This window comes from Macaca thibetana, chromosome 14, assembly GCF_024542745.1.
Source record: "Macaca thibetana thibetana isolate TM-01 chromosome 14, ASM2454274v1, whole genome shotgun sequence".
NCBI classification, from domain to species: domain Eukaryota; kingdom Metazoa; phylum Chordata; class Mammalia; order Primates; family Cercopithecidae; genus Macaca; species Macaca thibetana.
Genome location: NC_065591.1, coordinates 109,230,274 through 109,245,629, shown reverse-complemented (window position 1 = coordinate 109,245,629; position 15,356 = coordinate 109,230,274). Strand labels below are relative to the sequence as shown.

Genomic DNA, 15,356 nt, shown 5'->3' with positions numbered 1-15,356 from the left:
GATCAGCCAAGCAATAACCAGGTGCTTCCTGAGCAGCCCTCGGGTGTCCAGCCTGGTGACAAAGACTGACAGAGAGAAAGGTGAGATTGAAGCACCATCCCTGCCCTCCAGGAAAGTACAGACTCATTAGGAAGCTGGAACTGACCTCCGGGAAACAAGACAAGATCACGCGCTAAAATGTTCGGCACTAGAAGTGTGATGTGAGGTTACAGAAGGAAAAACCCGTGGTGGACAGACGTGGTCAGATGGAGCTTCCTGGAGGGATGGGCTTGAGTTGGGTTTGGAAGGGCAAAGGAAGAAAGGAGGCATCCAGGTAGAAGGAGGAGCATGAGCAAAGACCCTGGGGGCAGGAAGCCCGGGCAGGCAGTGAGGCGCACACCTGACCAGAGGGTGGCTGCTGGAGACTAGAGGAATGGGAAGTATGGTTCTGAAGTCTGGACATGATGCACTAGATGATAGGAATAATATTAAGATCTTCAGCATGGAATGGAGAGAAAATGGAACTCTAAGAATCACTCTGAAGGAACAGATACCAGGCCTTGATGAGGGCTCCAGGCTGAGAGATGAGGATGATGGCCCCACCAATAGAAATGGAGTACATGGGAATGGAGGGGTGACATGTTCACTATGACCGTGTCAAAGTGGAGGTGACACGGGGTGCCTTGAGCAGCCAGATGCTGGCTGACAGTCTGCCAGGATCCTCCCTAGAGCCGTGTGCTAGACCAGACAAGCCTAAGGCTCCCACCCTGCTAAAGTGACTCATGACTTGTGTGACTGGCAGGTGTCCTGTCCTGAGCCAGAAAGCAATGAGACTGGGAGCTGAGTACAGATTCACCTAGAAGCCTGAGCCCCCACCCGCCCCTCCCTGCCTTGTCCTCTGGGCCTCTCAAGTCCACAGAGACTTGAGACATAGGAGAATTCGATTCTAAAGAGCATCTTCTCCTGTCTGTGTTTGCTCATGTCCAGCCCTGGCACTGTTCATCCATTTCACAGCAAAGAGCTTGAGCCAGGTGCTGGGGAGGATACCGGGGGCAAGATGGGCATGGTCTTTGCACACTCCTGCACCTGCCTGCCTACCGCCAGCTGGGGCCTTTGGGGCTGGGAGCATAACAGGGGGTGTACTCCCCATAGAGCAGGGAATGTGAAGCCCATACAACCTGGTACCTAGGAAGCCCCCCTACCCTGTCGCAGCTTCATGGGCCAGAGGCTTGGCTACCATCCCTAGGCACTCTGCACTGAGAAGCTCTCATCACACACTGGATCCCTGCATTAGCTTCCAGTGGCTGCTGTCACAAAGTACCACAAGCTGCATGGCCTGAAACAACAGGAACTTATTCTGTCACAGTTCTGGGAGGCTGGGACTCTGACATCCAGGTGTCGGCAGGCCCACGTGCTCTTGAAAGGGAAGGAGGCTTCTTTGCCTCTTCTGGTGGTTGCCAGCAGTCCTCGATGTTCCCTGCACGGTAGACACATCACTCCAATCTCTGCCTCCATCACCACATGGCCTTCTCTTCCTGTGGCTTCACATCTTCTTCCCTCTGTGTGGGTCTCTTCTCTTCTTATGAGGACATCAGTCATGTTGGATTAAGGGCTCGCCTTACTCTGCTATGACCTCATCTTAACTTACATCTTGATTGCATCTGCAAAGACCTTATTTCCAAGTAAGCTCCCATTCACAGGTAGCGGGGGTGAGGACTTCTACATATCTATTTGGGGACACAGTTCAACCCACAACAATCCCATGCCCAGCCAGTGATCTGTTATTGATAACTCCATGCTTTCTAACACCTGGAAACCGACATGCTCTCCTTCCCCGTATCCTACAACTGCCACTGTCTAAATGAAAAACAGTCTCCTAGCCAAAAAAAAAATCCCTCTAGGTCAAGTCTAAAAGCCCAACACTCCTGTGCTCAAAATCTCAGGGCAGGGTTCAGTAAACCGGGTCTCAGATCTGGCCAGTGGTCTATGTAACTGGAAACCAGCCACACCCATTCTTTATGTTGTGTTGTCTGTGGCTGCTTATAGGTACAACAGCAGAGTTGAGTCCTTGCAATGGAGACCTATGGCCCACAAAGCCTAAAATATTTACTTCAGGCCCTTTACAGCTCTAGAGTGTTCACAGAAATGACCCAGAAGTACCTTCCAAGTGATCAAAGGAAGATGGCATGTCCTTCTGTTTCTGAAAGGATTCTGATGTTCAGAGTCATTTCTCTCATGTCTAAAATGGAAATAAAAAATACTACCCACATCTTAGGGCTGTGTTTGGAGAAGGGAGGGTTAATGAGATAATTCATGTAGAGCATTATCCATGGTGCATGCACATAATAAGCTTTCAATAAATGTTAGCTATTATTATTACTATCATTTTTCCAACATTCTCAGGAAAGTAGAGGACCAGGCCAGGCACAGTGGCTCACACCTGTAATCCCACCATTCTGGGAGGCGGAGGAGGGAGAATTGCTTGAGCCCAGGAGTTCAAGACTAGCCTGGACAATCAGCCAAAAATACAAAAATTAACCAGGCATGGTGGCACACGCCTATAGTCCCAGCTACTGTGGAGGCTGAGGCAGGAGGATCGCTTGGACCTGGAAGATGGAGCCTGCAGTGAGCCATCATGCCACTGCACTCCAGCCTGGGTGATGGAGTGAGATCCTGTCTCAAAAAAAATAAATAAGAAGTAGAGGACCAGGCCCGGCGCGGTGGCTCACGCCTGTAATCCCAGCACTTTGGGAGGCCGAGGTGGGCAGATCACGAGGTCAGGAGATCAAGACCATCCTGGCCAACATGGTGAAACCCCATCTCTACTAAAATACAAAAAATTAGCTGAGCGTGGTGGTGCACCCCTGTAGTCCCAGCTACTCAGGAGGCTGAGGCAGGAGAATCGCTTGAACCCGGGAGGTGAAGGTTGCAGTGAGCCAAGATCGTGCCACTGCACTCCAGCCTGGTGACAGAGCAAGACTGTCTCGAAAAAAAAAAAAAAAAAGAGTACCAGAGGAAGGGGGAGAACTGGGTCCCCGTCTTCATTTGAGAACACTCCCCGTCCTGCGCTTCTACTCTCTAGCAAGGAGCCAAGAGAAGAGGTGACTGGCTCCATTTTAAAGCTGGACAAAGTAAGGCCTGACAAGTTTGAGGGCCTCAACTGGACCCCCAGTGCAGCAGAAACAGCTCTGCAGTCCAAGTCCCCAATCATTCTCTGTGACTCTCGCCCCTACCCCTTGCACACACACTGTTTGGGCCAGTTCTGCTCCCTGTGTTCTCCTCCCTGTGTACTGGAGCAGTGGACAGCCAGGGTCCCATGGGCCCCAGCTCCCCCGGCACCTCCCCACTGGCTCTCAGCGCTGAGGCTGATTGCTTCCATGCAATCTGAATTAATCTCATGCTTCAGGTGGAGCTTGGCTAATCAGGGGAGACAAGAAGCCGAAGTCGGTACAATCAAATTAACAACGCCATGGCCCTGGCTCTTTAAGAAGGGAAAAACAAAGCAGGCACCCCCTCCCCACTCCACCCCCAGCCTTTCCCAGGGGAGGCCTGGAGATGCCGCTGCTGTCGAAGGCTGAGCAAAGCGCTGCTCCTACCCACCCCGCCACCGACCACCCCGCGCGCCAACAATGCCCCTTTGTGGCAGCTTATCTCACACCGCCAAACAGCGCTGCAGCTCTTGTCGGGAGCTTGTTAACAAGGAGCAGCGACACAAGGCTTTGGGGGTAGAAGGGGAGTGGGGTGGGTTGGGGAAAAGGAGGGGCCCCCTCACCTCTCAGGGGTGCATGTAATCCTTTCAGAAACAAAAGGAGATGAGAGCCTCTGAATACACGGGCTCCCTGCTCCCTGACAAGGTGGATTCACAGAGCCCTTGAGAGGCTTCAGGGCACCTGCTGTCCCTTGGAAAAGCCTCTCCCAGAAGGCAAAGAAGAGGATATCCGAGAAGGCCTTTCATCATCCCCAAAGCATCCTTTTTGGCGACAAGCTCTATGAGAGTCCCGGAGAGATTTCAGTTAGACTTTCAGAAGGACTTCCCGACAAAGTCAAGTCCCTTCCTGATGAAGAACACCTTAAGTTTGCTGCCCTTCTTCCAATCCTGTTGCCTCTGGGATTGTCCTGCCTGAGGCAACTGCTGTCACAGGAGGTACAGGAGGGCTCATCCAGCCCTGGGGTTCTTCTCCTAACCACGTGAGAATTACCTCAGGGTAAGGATGGGGAATGCAGGTGCCCAGGCCCACCATGGAACAATTAAGTCAGAGCCTGGGGGATGGGGTGGGATCTGTGTAATATTTTTTAAAAACTTCCAAGGTGATTCTCAGGTGTAGCCAGGCCTGAGAACCTCCTCAAGACCCTCCTCGAGACCACCCACCTGGAAGCGCAGACTAGCCTAACCCCTTGGTCTCCTGGTTCCCAGACCAATCTTCTTTCCCCCAAATTCACGTGCATTTCTCTTCAGAGAAGCTCGACTTGGCACCCCCATTCCTGGGCCCGATTCTGCTTCAATGTCTACTGGCCTTCTCTGACATTCATAGGGTTTTTTGTTTTTTTGTTTTTGTTGAGACAGAGTCTCTGTTGTACAGGCTGGAGTGCAGTGGTGCAATCTCAGCTCACTGCAGCCTCCACCTCCTGGGTGCAAGCGATCCTCCCACCTCAGCCTCCCGAGGAGCTGGGATTCCAGGCACACAGCACCACGCCCAGCTAATTTTTGTATTTTTAGTAGAGACAGGGTTTCACCATGTTGACCGTGGCTGGTCTCAAACCCCTGACCTCAAGCGATCCACCTGCCTCGGCCTCCCAAAGTGCTGGGATTACAGGCATGAGCCATCATGACCGGCCAACATTCACATTCTTTCTCACATCGTGGATGAGACTACAAATGGCCTCAGCCATGGCTTGACTCTGCCACTTACTAGCCATGCGACAAGGGGCAATTTACTTATCTCAGCCTCAGTTCCCCATCTGTAAAGTGGAAATAAAAATAGGGTTGTGTGAGGATTCCATGAGTTAATGCAGGTAACAGAATTCAGAACAGTACCGGGCACATAGTAAGCTCTCAGTAAAGAGACTGTGATGATTATTATCGTAGTCATGCCCATGAATGGGGTGAAGATGTGCCCAGGCTTCCTTTTGGAGTTCAGTGTTCCATGCTTCTGTTGCATTTTAGCAGCCTCTCCCAACAGCCCGTGGCATTCTCATCCCATTCCTTCAACATCCTCCTTCCCACACGCACTGCTCGCTCCTCTCCTTTGGGTATTCATAACTGAATCTTCACTCCCTGGTGACTTGGGGACTTGTCAGAAACACCAGCTGAGCTCCAACCACCAGAGGAAAAGAGGCCAGGAGACAAAGATGGGGAAGGCCAGACTCACCGTTCTCCCCAGCTCCTGCCTCCAGCCCCAGCCTGCCCTAGACTGGCCTCCTGGCCCTGTCAGCCCAGCCCTCCTCCAGTGTCCAGCCTCTTTCAGAATCCCCCACTTGCCTTCACTCTCCCCAGAATCTCTCCATGTGGGGAAGAAAAACCTACACAGGAGAAGGCTAGGATAAACCAAAAGAAAGGTGCTGACCAGTTGTCAGAGGACTTGAGACTCAGTCTCCTTCTTGCCACTCACCAGCTGTGTGACCTTACACAAATCACTGAACCTCTCTGGGCTTCTATTTCCTCACTGGTTCTGTAGGGGATAATAAACCCAGGCCACCTCCTTAGTAAGAATGAAGCTGGAGGCAAAGGATGCAGCACTGCTTTGTAAACTGCAAGGAGTGGGCCTGCCCCAGCTTATTATTAAGTGGGACCCCAGTGGAAGGGGGAATCTGGGGGAGCTAAGTAGGGGCCAAGTAGAAGCAGAGTTTGCAATCCCCGTGGCAGGGTCTGGGGACCCCTAGAACTCTACCTCCACGCCTGGGGGTTGGTCAGAAAGTGTATGGATGCCGGGAGTGAGTGAGGCAGCAGAGCTGTCTCGTGGTGTTTTAAAAATCTATCAGCCTCTCACATCAAATTAAAATGTAAATAACAGCTGGTCCGAGCAGGACCTCAGGGGTGACAGGAGCCGGCCTGCAAGTAATTTCACAGACGGGAACCGGTTACATCAGATTCTGACAACTGTCTTGTTTCTGAAATTGATTTCCTCCCTCCTCGGCTTGCTGCCCTGAAAGGGCCCTGGAGCAAGGGGAGGGGATGATTCCTGTTCGGCTCTGGTGCCTTTCTCCTCTCCATGGTGCCTCCTCTCCGATGGGTGCCCACCCATCGGATCCAGCAGAAGGAAGTCTGGAGTTTCTGCATGGTTATAAGGCAGCTTCCTAAGCCCCAGTGGCCCAGCAGGGCTCCCTGCTCCCCTGAGTGAGCCTAAGTGCGGACTGGGGCAGGTTGCCCTGGAGCACTGGAGGAGGATGGCAAAGGCACCCAGTAAAGCTCTCCTTTCCACAAATATGAGCCAAGTCCTGGAATAGAGATGCTTCTGCCCTGGAGAGTCTCACAGTCAGACACAAGGAGGCAAGGAGGCTGCCGGAAGACACGTGCCATGCAGGGGATGCACCACAGGACAGGCCTGCATGCAATGTGGGGTGTCAGGGAAGGGCCCTGGAAGTCCTCAGGAAGCCTCCTTGGCCTCCGCCAGAGTTTGCCCCCATCTGATCATCACAGTGCCAGGCACTGGGACTGTAACCGGGGCTTGAATGAAATGGGCCAGCTTCACACCAGGGCCTTCACTCCGCCAGGGTCTCGGAGAGAAGACCCTGCCCCACCTAAAGCTGTTGTATAGGAAGGAGTTGTGGATTGAGAAGGAGCTCACCCACACCACTGTGCCTAGCCCTAGCCCTTCCCTTCTCCCCAGTCCCCAGAAAGTCTCCCCTGCACCCCTGTTTGTAAAGAGAAATCAGATTTCCCTGGCAGTTAATTGAATTAGATTGCAGGAAAGCAGAGAAGTTGTATTTCATTAAAGCCTCCTGTGCCCTATAGAGCAGTGAGGTGCTTTTGTGACTGTCATTAGCATTTGTCACACAGGATCCAGCCCTGTGCATACAGTCCCCTCCCCACCCCGGCTCTCCCACCTGCACCCCTAAAGTAGCAGTCCCCACTGCCTGCCCCAGGAGTACCTGCTGCAGTTGCCCCGCCGCAGAGGCCACAGCTTTTTGGTGACAGCCAAATTCCATTTCCAAAAGCCAGGGACTGTGCGCAAGGGTGGCAGACAAATAGGTGGCTAGAGGTGGCCAGCCCCCTTAGAGGTCGAAGAACCACTTTCTGAAAGCCTCAGTTTCCTCATTTGAAAAGTGGAGATGATATGACCCACGTTCATGGTTGCTGTTGGGAGGAACCACTGAACAATAGGCCAAAAGGCAGAGGCATCCAGCTCAGGGCCTGCTTTGTCAGGGGAACTCGGGCACGTGGGAGGCCACGAAGCTTCGTCAAGAAATACATCAAAACACAGGCTTTGGAGCCAGGGCATAATAATAGTGCCTACCTCAAATGAGTATATTCATGCAAAGTACTTAGAATCCTGCCAGGACATGGTAAGCGCCCAATAAAAGGGAACTATAAAAGTGTGTGTGTGGAGAAAGCGTGTGCATTTATGGACTGCAGCAGCGTGGGGAGACATGTGTTAAACAAGCACATCAGGGTACTGACATGCAATTGATCATTGCATCAGGGTATGTGTGTGTGGTGCCGTGCGTGGGTTTATGGTAAGGGTGTCAGAGCATGGGCTGTAAGGGTGACTATGTTTGTGACTGTCTGTTGAGGTGTGTTTCTGACACTGCCCCTGGTGTGTGGTGTGTGTCTGTGTATGTGTCTGTGTGTGTGTGTGTGTGTCTGTGTGTGTCAGGATTTGTACTCCTGGTGACTGCATATGACCATATCCCCAGGGAATTCATGGTGGCCGCCTTCACCCAGAAAGCCCTGTGGGGTACAGCTGGTCTCCATATAAAGAAGGTTCGATCTTGTTTATTACTGCAACTCAGTGGAGCAGAGAGACCTTGTAGTCCAGAGCAAGAAGTAAGGGGGAGGTGGAAGAAGGTGAAGGATCCATGGGGCAGGCACCTATGCCCTGGACTTCCCCCTATTAAGGGGCTGCCTTGTTAAGCCCAGCAGTACAGCAGCCAGGAGGGCCAAAGCTCCTATTTGTGGGCACAGGAGGACACCGTGGTCCTTGGAGGCCGGGTGCAGGGCCTGATGGAGGGGCACAGTGGCAGAGTTGTCTGTTCTGGTTAGTTGGCAGAGGAAGAGGGGAAGAAGATTCCCTGCCTCTTACCCAGCACAAGGGGCCAAAAGCCCCCATCTGCAAGGACATGAGTACTCCGATTCAGAGAATCACTTGGCCAGACAGTGAGCCACATTCCCAGACCATTCTTCCCTCTTCTGAGACCCCGGGCATCCCCAAGGGCTCAAAGACAAGGGGCCCAGATCCAGGCCTTAATTGACTCCTCTCTGTGAGGCCACAGGTTGTCTAATTCCAGTGCAGGGAGTTTACTGCTTCCCACTGTGGCCCTTTTCCCAAACAGCAGAAAATACTAGAACATTCCTTCTTAGGCCAAGTAGGAGGTCTTCCCTTCCCCCCTTGCAGTATCTCTCCCTTTCTCCCTGGGTTACTAATTCCCAGTTCTCAGCATGCTTTCAAGTCAGCCCATCTTCCTGGTCACACTCCAGCCTGTCAATGTCCTTCATCAAATAGGGTCCCCAGAACAAGACCTGATATTTCTTGGTTAATGTTAGGAACAGGTAACCTGAGCTTGTAATTATGAGTCCTAGAGAGCTGAGAAATCGCATTCCCAGTGATGCCGGGGCGCCCACCTTTTGCAGCATCGCTGTGTTCAGTACTGCCCTCTGCAACCCATCCTCTTTTGAGATGCTCTTCTGCTTACCAGCAACATGACCATGGGCAAATTGCTTCCTTGCATTGCCTCAGTTTCTCCATTTGCCAAAGGAAGGGTCTGTGTCACTGATCTATACCAGTGCCATTCAGTAGAACCATAATGTGAGCCAAATAATATGTAATTTAAAATCATTTCTTTGTCATATGTTAAAAAAATTAAAAAGAAACAGGTGAGATTAATTATAATAGTATATTCTATTTAACTCCATACATCTAAAATATTAACAGGTAGTCAATATAAAACTTAATGACAGCCGGGCACAGTTGCTCACGCCTGTAATTCCAGCACTTTGGGAGGCTGAGGTCGGTGAATCACCTGAGGTCAGGAGTTCAAGACCAGCCTGACCAATATGGTGAAACACAATCTCTACTAAAAATACAAAAATTAGCGAGGTGTAGTGGTACACGCTTGTAATCCCAGCTGCTTGAGAGGCTGAGGCAGGAGAATCACTTGAACCCAGGAGGCGGAAGTTGCAGTGAGCTGAGATTATACCATTGCACTCCAGCCTGGGTGACAAAAGCAATACTCCATCTCAAAAAAAAAGATATTTCACATTATTTTTTGTTCTTCCTACATTTTTGAAATCCAGTGTGTATTTTATACTTATCACACATCCCAATTTGGGCTGGCTGTATTTCAAGTGCCTATTAGCCCCGTGTGGCCAGCGGCTGCTACAAATTCAGCAAAGCAGGTCTTCATCTGGGCTCTGCAATGCTAGGATGCTAGGATTCTGTGGGATCGCCTGGCAAGTAACACCTGAAGCCAGTAACTTGAACACGTGTATTTTCTGAACTTGTAGGAGTAACAGACATGGGTCTTATACAGCCTTCCACTTCCCAGATTCACTTTTAGAGGCAAGGCCTGGAAGGAAGCTGGCAGTACTCCCATGAAAGAATACACATCCATCTTACTACACCAGGGCTCTGCTTTCCTTCTTGCCTGAGGTGTGCACCTTTCACATCCACCATTTTCACATCTGCCATTTTCACATCCACCATTTTCATATCTGCCATTTTGGACATTCAGCAGACCCAGTTTAGCTAATTGGCTGATTGCATTCACCTGTGCTGGCAAGGATGGACAAGGAAATGACTTCTGACATAGTTTTTTCTTTGGGCCTTTTCCATGGAGTCTGGTAATGCATGTCAAGCCACACACCCTTTTCCGTGCCACTTGTACTTGTGAAGTAGTCCTTATTACCTGGCACCCAGTTGTTTTGAATTCAGGGGCTCATTATACCAGCCCAGTGGGGTTCTGCCTATCAAGCTAGGACCGGCCAGAGCTGGCTGACATCAGTGGGTATAGCCTATGATACAAGGAACCATTGGCCAGGCCAAGAAGAGCCACTTTGGACACTTCAATGCAGGTTGACTCTGGCCAGGTCATCTTTTGCCTAGGACCACATTCTCTGACATTTGCTTTCAGTACCACAGTCTATCTTCAGGCCACAGACCTAGGCTTTTTTCCTCTACCCAAAAAGACCCTTGTCCTGTCACACAAAATGAAAGACAATAGTCTATGTTGCACATCACGTTTCTATAAAGAAGAGCTCCTGTCTTGATGGAACCCCTTGGGGATAGGAATAGAACCCAGGTTTCTTAGCAGCTGCTGTGTGGCAGGCAGTTTACATATGTGGGTTCAGTTTGTCCTCACAGTGCTCCATGAGGCTCAAAGAAGTTAGCTTTAAGGGGTGGAAGACCACACAGCTCACAGCCACAGAAGCAGATCCCAGGCTGGCCTGGCCCCCAAGCCCCTCAAGCTTCTGTCCTCTTCCTCATGAGAGGGCTCCCCTGAACTAGCCCTGAGTGAGGGTTGTGGTATGTGGTGCTCATTGCCATCCTAAGCTGGTGGAAGGGTGAAGGGACCCTGTCTCAGGCCCCAGGTATGGTTGTTACCACACACAGCAGGGCTGAGGGGCCAAGGATCCCTGGGGACCCTGCTATCCCTGGCTGCCCACAGGACTGAACAAAGCTCACTAGAAAGACAGGTTCCCTGAAGTGGGAATGGCATGTATTGGATACACAGGTTGTGCACTGCTCAAAAGTACATAGCCTCAGGGGTGAATGGGGTCTGAAACGTGGTCCCTGCTTCACTGGCCAAGCTGGCACCAGGCAGCATCCAGCCAGAGGCGTGGTGGGGGTGCCTTTGTAATGCACACACAGGCCCTGGACGGGCTAGTGCAGGCCTGCCTGGAGAACAGAACAGAGGTGTGCTGAAGAGCTGTGAAGTCCTCCTACCAAAGAAAGACTCTCCCTCCCAGCCCCACTTACACACACACACAGGCACACACACAAACACACACACACACACACACACACACACACACACACACACACACACACACACACACACACACACAAACACACACACAGACACACACACACACACACACAACACACACACACACACACACACACACACACACACACACACACACACACACACACACACAGACACACACACACACACACACACACACACACACACACACAACACACACACACACACACACACACACACACACACACACACACACACTCTGTTCCCCTGCTTCTCTGTGGCTTCAGCAGCAACCTCTCAGGAATAGGATTCCTCCCCAGGAAGGAGGCCTCAGGGCCCGACCCATGGGGGACCCAGGCCCCAGTCCCCTGTCCCCTTACGAGCCTCCCCAACACCCAAGCATCTCAATCCTCCAGTAAAAATGGAGGCATCTGCAATGCAAGGCCCGACTTGTTGATGTAAAATCTTACTCTATATTCCACCCAGGTTTATACGAGTGAATTATGCAAATCTTTGATGGAAAAATATTCCTCCGCACATCCTTGAGAGTGTAAAACCTTAGTCAATAATTCATACTCGGCTGTCTCTGACTGCAGGCTTTTTCTTCATTATAACTTGCACCTCGTTATTTGTCTTTCGCATTTTATGGTATATCCTAGTGTAATGCCGTGCATTATAAAATTTATCTGCTTCATTATTTGATGAGCTGGGGCTGGGGAATGTGCTGAAAGGCTGGTGCGGGGGGCTGGGGGCCAGGGCTGTCGTCAGCATCAAGTCCCACATGACAAGGCAGCAGAGGAGGTGGCTTGCTGTGTGGTGTGACTTCAGGGAGCCAGAAACCTCCCTTCATCCCCCCCTGCTCCTGTCCCAGACATCTCCTCGCCCACGGACTGGTATCAGATGGCCACCACGGCAGCTCTGTGGCTCCCCTCATTTCTTCAAAGGCCTATTTGTCCATAAAAGTCAGATGTCCCTGGAGAGTTTGCTGGGAAGAACTTTGTCTGAGCAGGCCTTTAAAACTGGGGGAGAGAGAAACCCTGAGAATACCCGGAAGGAAGGAGGAGAAAGGGCCAGCTGTCGAAATGGAGCAGAGACACAGCGCAGGGGCGGTGGGGAGACAGGGCGAAGGGGGTGGGTAGGGAACTGGGTTTTGAGGACAGATAAGACAAAGCCCGTTTTTGCACGATTGCCCAAAGCAGGCCAGTGACCAGGATAGGGTGAGCTAGTCTCTGTTGTGACAAGAGGTATTCCCCTGAATGGGGGTGGGGGTGGGGGGTTTCTGATTCTTGCAGCCAATGACAGCCCCTCCCCATTTGTATACTCCAGGATGGTTCCTGGGCACCCCTCCTGAGACAAGAGCCACTGGAAGGCAAATTTTCCCAAAGAAGAAAAGGACGAGGATAGTCTCCAGCAGCACCAAATCACTGACCTTCCTGGGACATGCCCCACCTATGTCTGCCTTGGACCCTTGGCTCAAGCACATTCCCCTGCCTGGGCGCCCTTCCCTCTGTTCTCCCCATTTAAGTCTTGCCGGGTCAGGGGCTGTGCATTTCTCCCAGCATAGGACTCACCACTCTTCACTGAAATTGCTAGTCTTGTCTGTTCTCACCACTAGAGTGAAACTCCCTGAGATCACAGGAGTTTCAAACATGAGATCACACCATGTTTGTCCTATTTACTGTCAGCTCCAGAACCCAAGACAAGACCTGGCACGTAGTAGGTCTTAATAAATCCTTGCTGAATGGATGGACTGTGCTTTCCCTGATGCCCCTCAGTCAAAGTTAATGTCTCCTAACCCTTGGATGACACACTCATCAGATTTTCCTCCAGTTCATGTTGTCCGGTGCAGGTATCTGTCTTCCCCTCCCTCCAGAGGTGAGGACCCTGTCTCATTGTCATGTGTACCCCCCAGCCTGGCACGAGGTCTCATGATGGCATAAGTGCCCCATGTGTGTTCGTTGAGTTGGGTGGAGAAGAAAGGGGACAGGGTTTCGCTGCAGCTGAGACCGTCTTTCCCCTGCCCCCCCCCTCCTGCTGCTGCTGCCACACGTGCTCAGGCCCAGAGGAGGGGCCAGTGATTGACAGGCTTCTTGTCTGGGCAGTAGGGACGGGGGTGGAGGGGGCGGGTTCCTTATGACCAGCCTGGGCCCTGGTTGTTTGCTGGTGATTTTCTCAGTCCTGTTAGCACTGCTTGTGGATGTTTATTGTGGTGGTGTCCAGGGTTTTCCTTTGTATGTTGTTTGAAAGAACAGGAGGGAGATGAACAAGCCTTAGCCATAGAGAAAAAGCAGAGTCTTGGTGTTTTCAAGAAGGCTTCTTAACCTGGGGTCCAGAGGCCGCTAGAAGCTCTGTAGATCTGATTCAGGGGGACCCATGAATGTGGGTGGAGAGAAAACCACATTTTTTCACTAACTTCTCACTGAAATTTCGTACTTCCTTCCATTTTGAACATAAGCGACAAAGCGCAGCAAGAGCAGCCCCTGTGACTGTCACCAGCAGAAATCCTCAGATATGCTCCCATCACATCACAGTGATTGCAGATATCTCAAAATATCACTTATACGCAGCACTATTACAGGATCATGGTAATATAAGACAGCAATTATACGAGCTACCACTGGATCTCATTTTGTAAAGAGTAGTAAAGAACACATACTGATATGTGATATACAATATCGAAGGCTTGCTTGTTCGTGTTTTTAATATTTGCATAACCATATTTCAGTATAACTGGTTTCCTTTACAGTTCTATGTATGGCATACCTGTAAAAGCATTCTGAGCCCAGTCCACTGCCTCCCCAGAGGAGGAATGTGGGGACCCCTGGTGAAAAGGGAGGCTGTCCCAGTCATGGATGGGTGTGGGAGAAGGGACAGGCCAGTGGAGTTCCCTGTACTCCTTTATTGGAGCCTCTCCTGGGGGAGGGACGGCTGGGGCGGGGGCTTCTGTGCAGGGCACGCATGCCTCCTCCAGGCTGACCTCACAACCCTCACGGGGCCTCCTCCACCTCCGCCCCCCAGTCCCGGCCATGATTACTTCCCACCCCAACACCACCATCGCCATCAAGGGCCATGCGAAGGAGCTGAACTGCACGGCACGGGGTGAGCGACCCATCATCATCCGCTGGGAGAAGGGGGACACGGTCATCGACCCTGACCGTGTCATGCGGTACGCCATCGCCACCAAAGACAATGGTGATGAGGTCGTCTCCACGCTGAAGGTGAGTGCCCCACCCCAGTCCTGGGGGACCCCGACTCTCAGAGAGTGGGGAGCCCACAACTATCACATCTGCATTCGAGAGGCAAATGGGGAGCCTGGGAGCCCCTCCCCACATCCCAAAAATGTACCTCCCCTTTCCCACTTATTTCCCCTCTCCATCCAGGAATCTCTGTCTCAGAACTTCACTGTATCTCCTTTCTGACAACCCCACAGCAATCAAATGTGGTTTCCTCAGTCTCGCCTTCTTTTCTGGAACCCTCGGGGCTCCATTCTCCCTTTTGGGACCCCTCAGCCCCTCCTACTCCCCTGGGACCCCCTCAGCCCCTCCCACTCCCCTAGGACTCCTCAGCCCCTCCCTCCCTCCCTCTGGTGTCCCCTCCCTGTATGAAGCCCTCCATACTTCCATCTTTGGAAGTCCCTGGGAAGAGAAGACCTTTGCAAAACCCCTGTGGGTCCCCCTCCCAGAACAAGAGGGCCTTGCTGATAGCCCTGGAGTGGCCCCTTCAGCTGACCAGCTCTAAAAGACTCTCCCTGTTTCCTTCCTCTCCTTCCCCTGCTGGTGGTCTCCCAGCTCAAGCCCGCTGACCGTGGGGACTCTGTGTTCTTCAGCTGCCATGCCATCAACTCATATGGGGAGGACCGGGGCTTGATCCAACTCACTGTACAAGGTACCTTCACCTGCCCCGCCCTTCCCATCCCACCTCCCCAGGGCCCAGGGGCCCACTGCTAACTCTACCTCAAAGAGCAGGGGCCACAGCCTACACCATGGTGGAGGATGACAGGAAACTGCCTTCTGGGGAAAAGCCTCCCTCCACCTGCCCAGGGTAGGGAAATAAGATCTTTCCAGGGACTTAGACAGCAAAAGTTTGCAATGGCTACAGCCGCTATCGATTCCACTGCCCCTTCTGGGGAGGGGTGGAGGAGTCAGGTTCCTGGGTCCAGGCCCCTGCAGCAGGTGTGGGAAGGGAAAGTCAAGCTGGGAAAGGGAAGGGGAAAAATGCTGTCAGCTAACAGGAAT

General features: G+C 51.9%; 1 protein-coding gene across 1 annotated transcript in view; it reads left to right on the top strand.

Moving 5' to 3' along the window:
- Positions 1-15,356, top strand: part of DSCAML1 (DS cell adhesion molecule like 1) — a 367,270-nt gene that overhangs the window by 298,691 nt on the left and 53,223 nt on the right. Inside the window, exons 12-13 of the mRNA XM_050758358.1 lie at positions 14,140-14,339; positions 14,910-15,006. Coding sequence (XP_050614315.1) covers positions 14,140-14,339; positions 14,910-15,006 — 297 coding nt within the window. The remainder of the gene's footprint in view (positions 1-14,139; positions 14,340-14,909; positions 15,007-15,356) is intronic.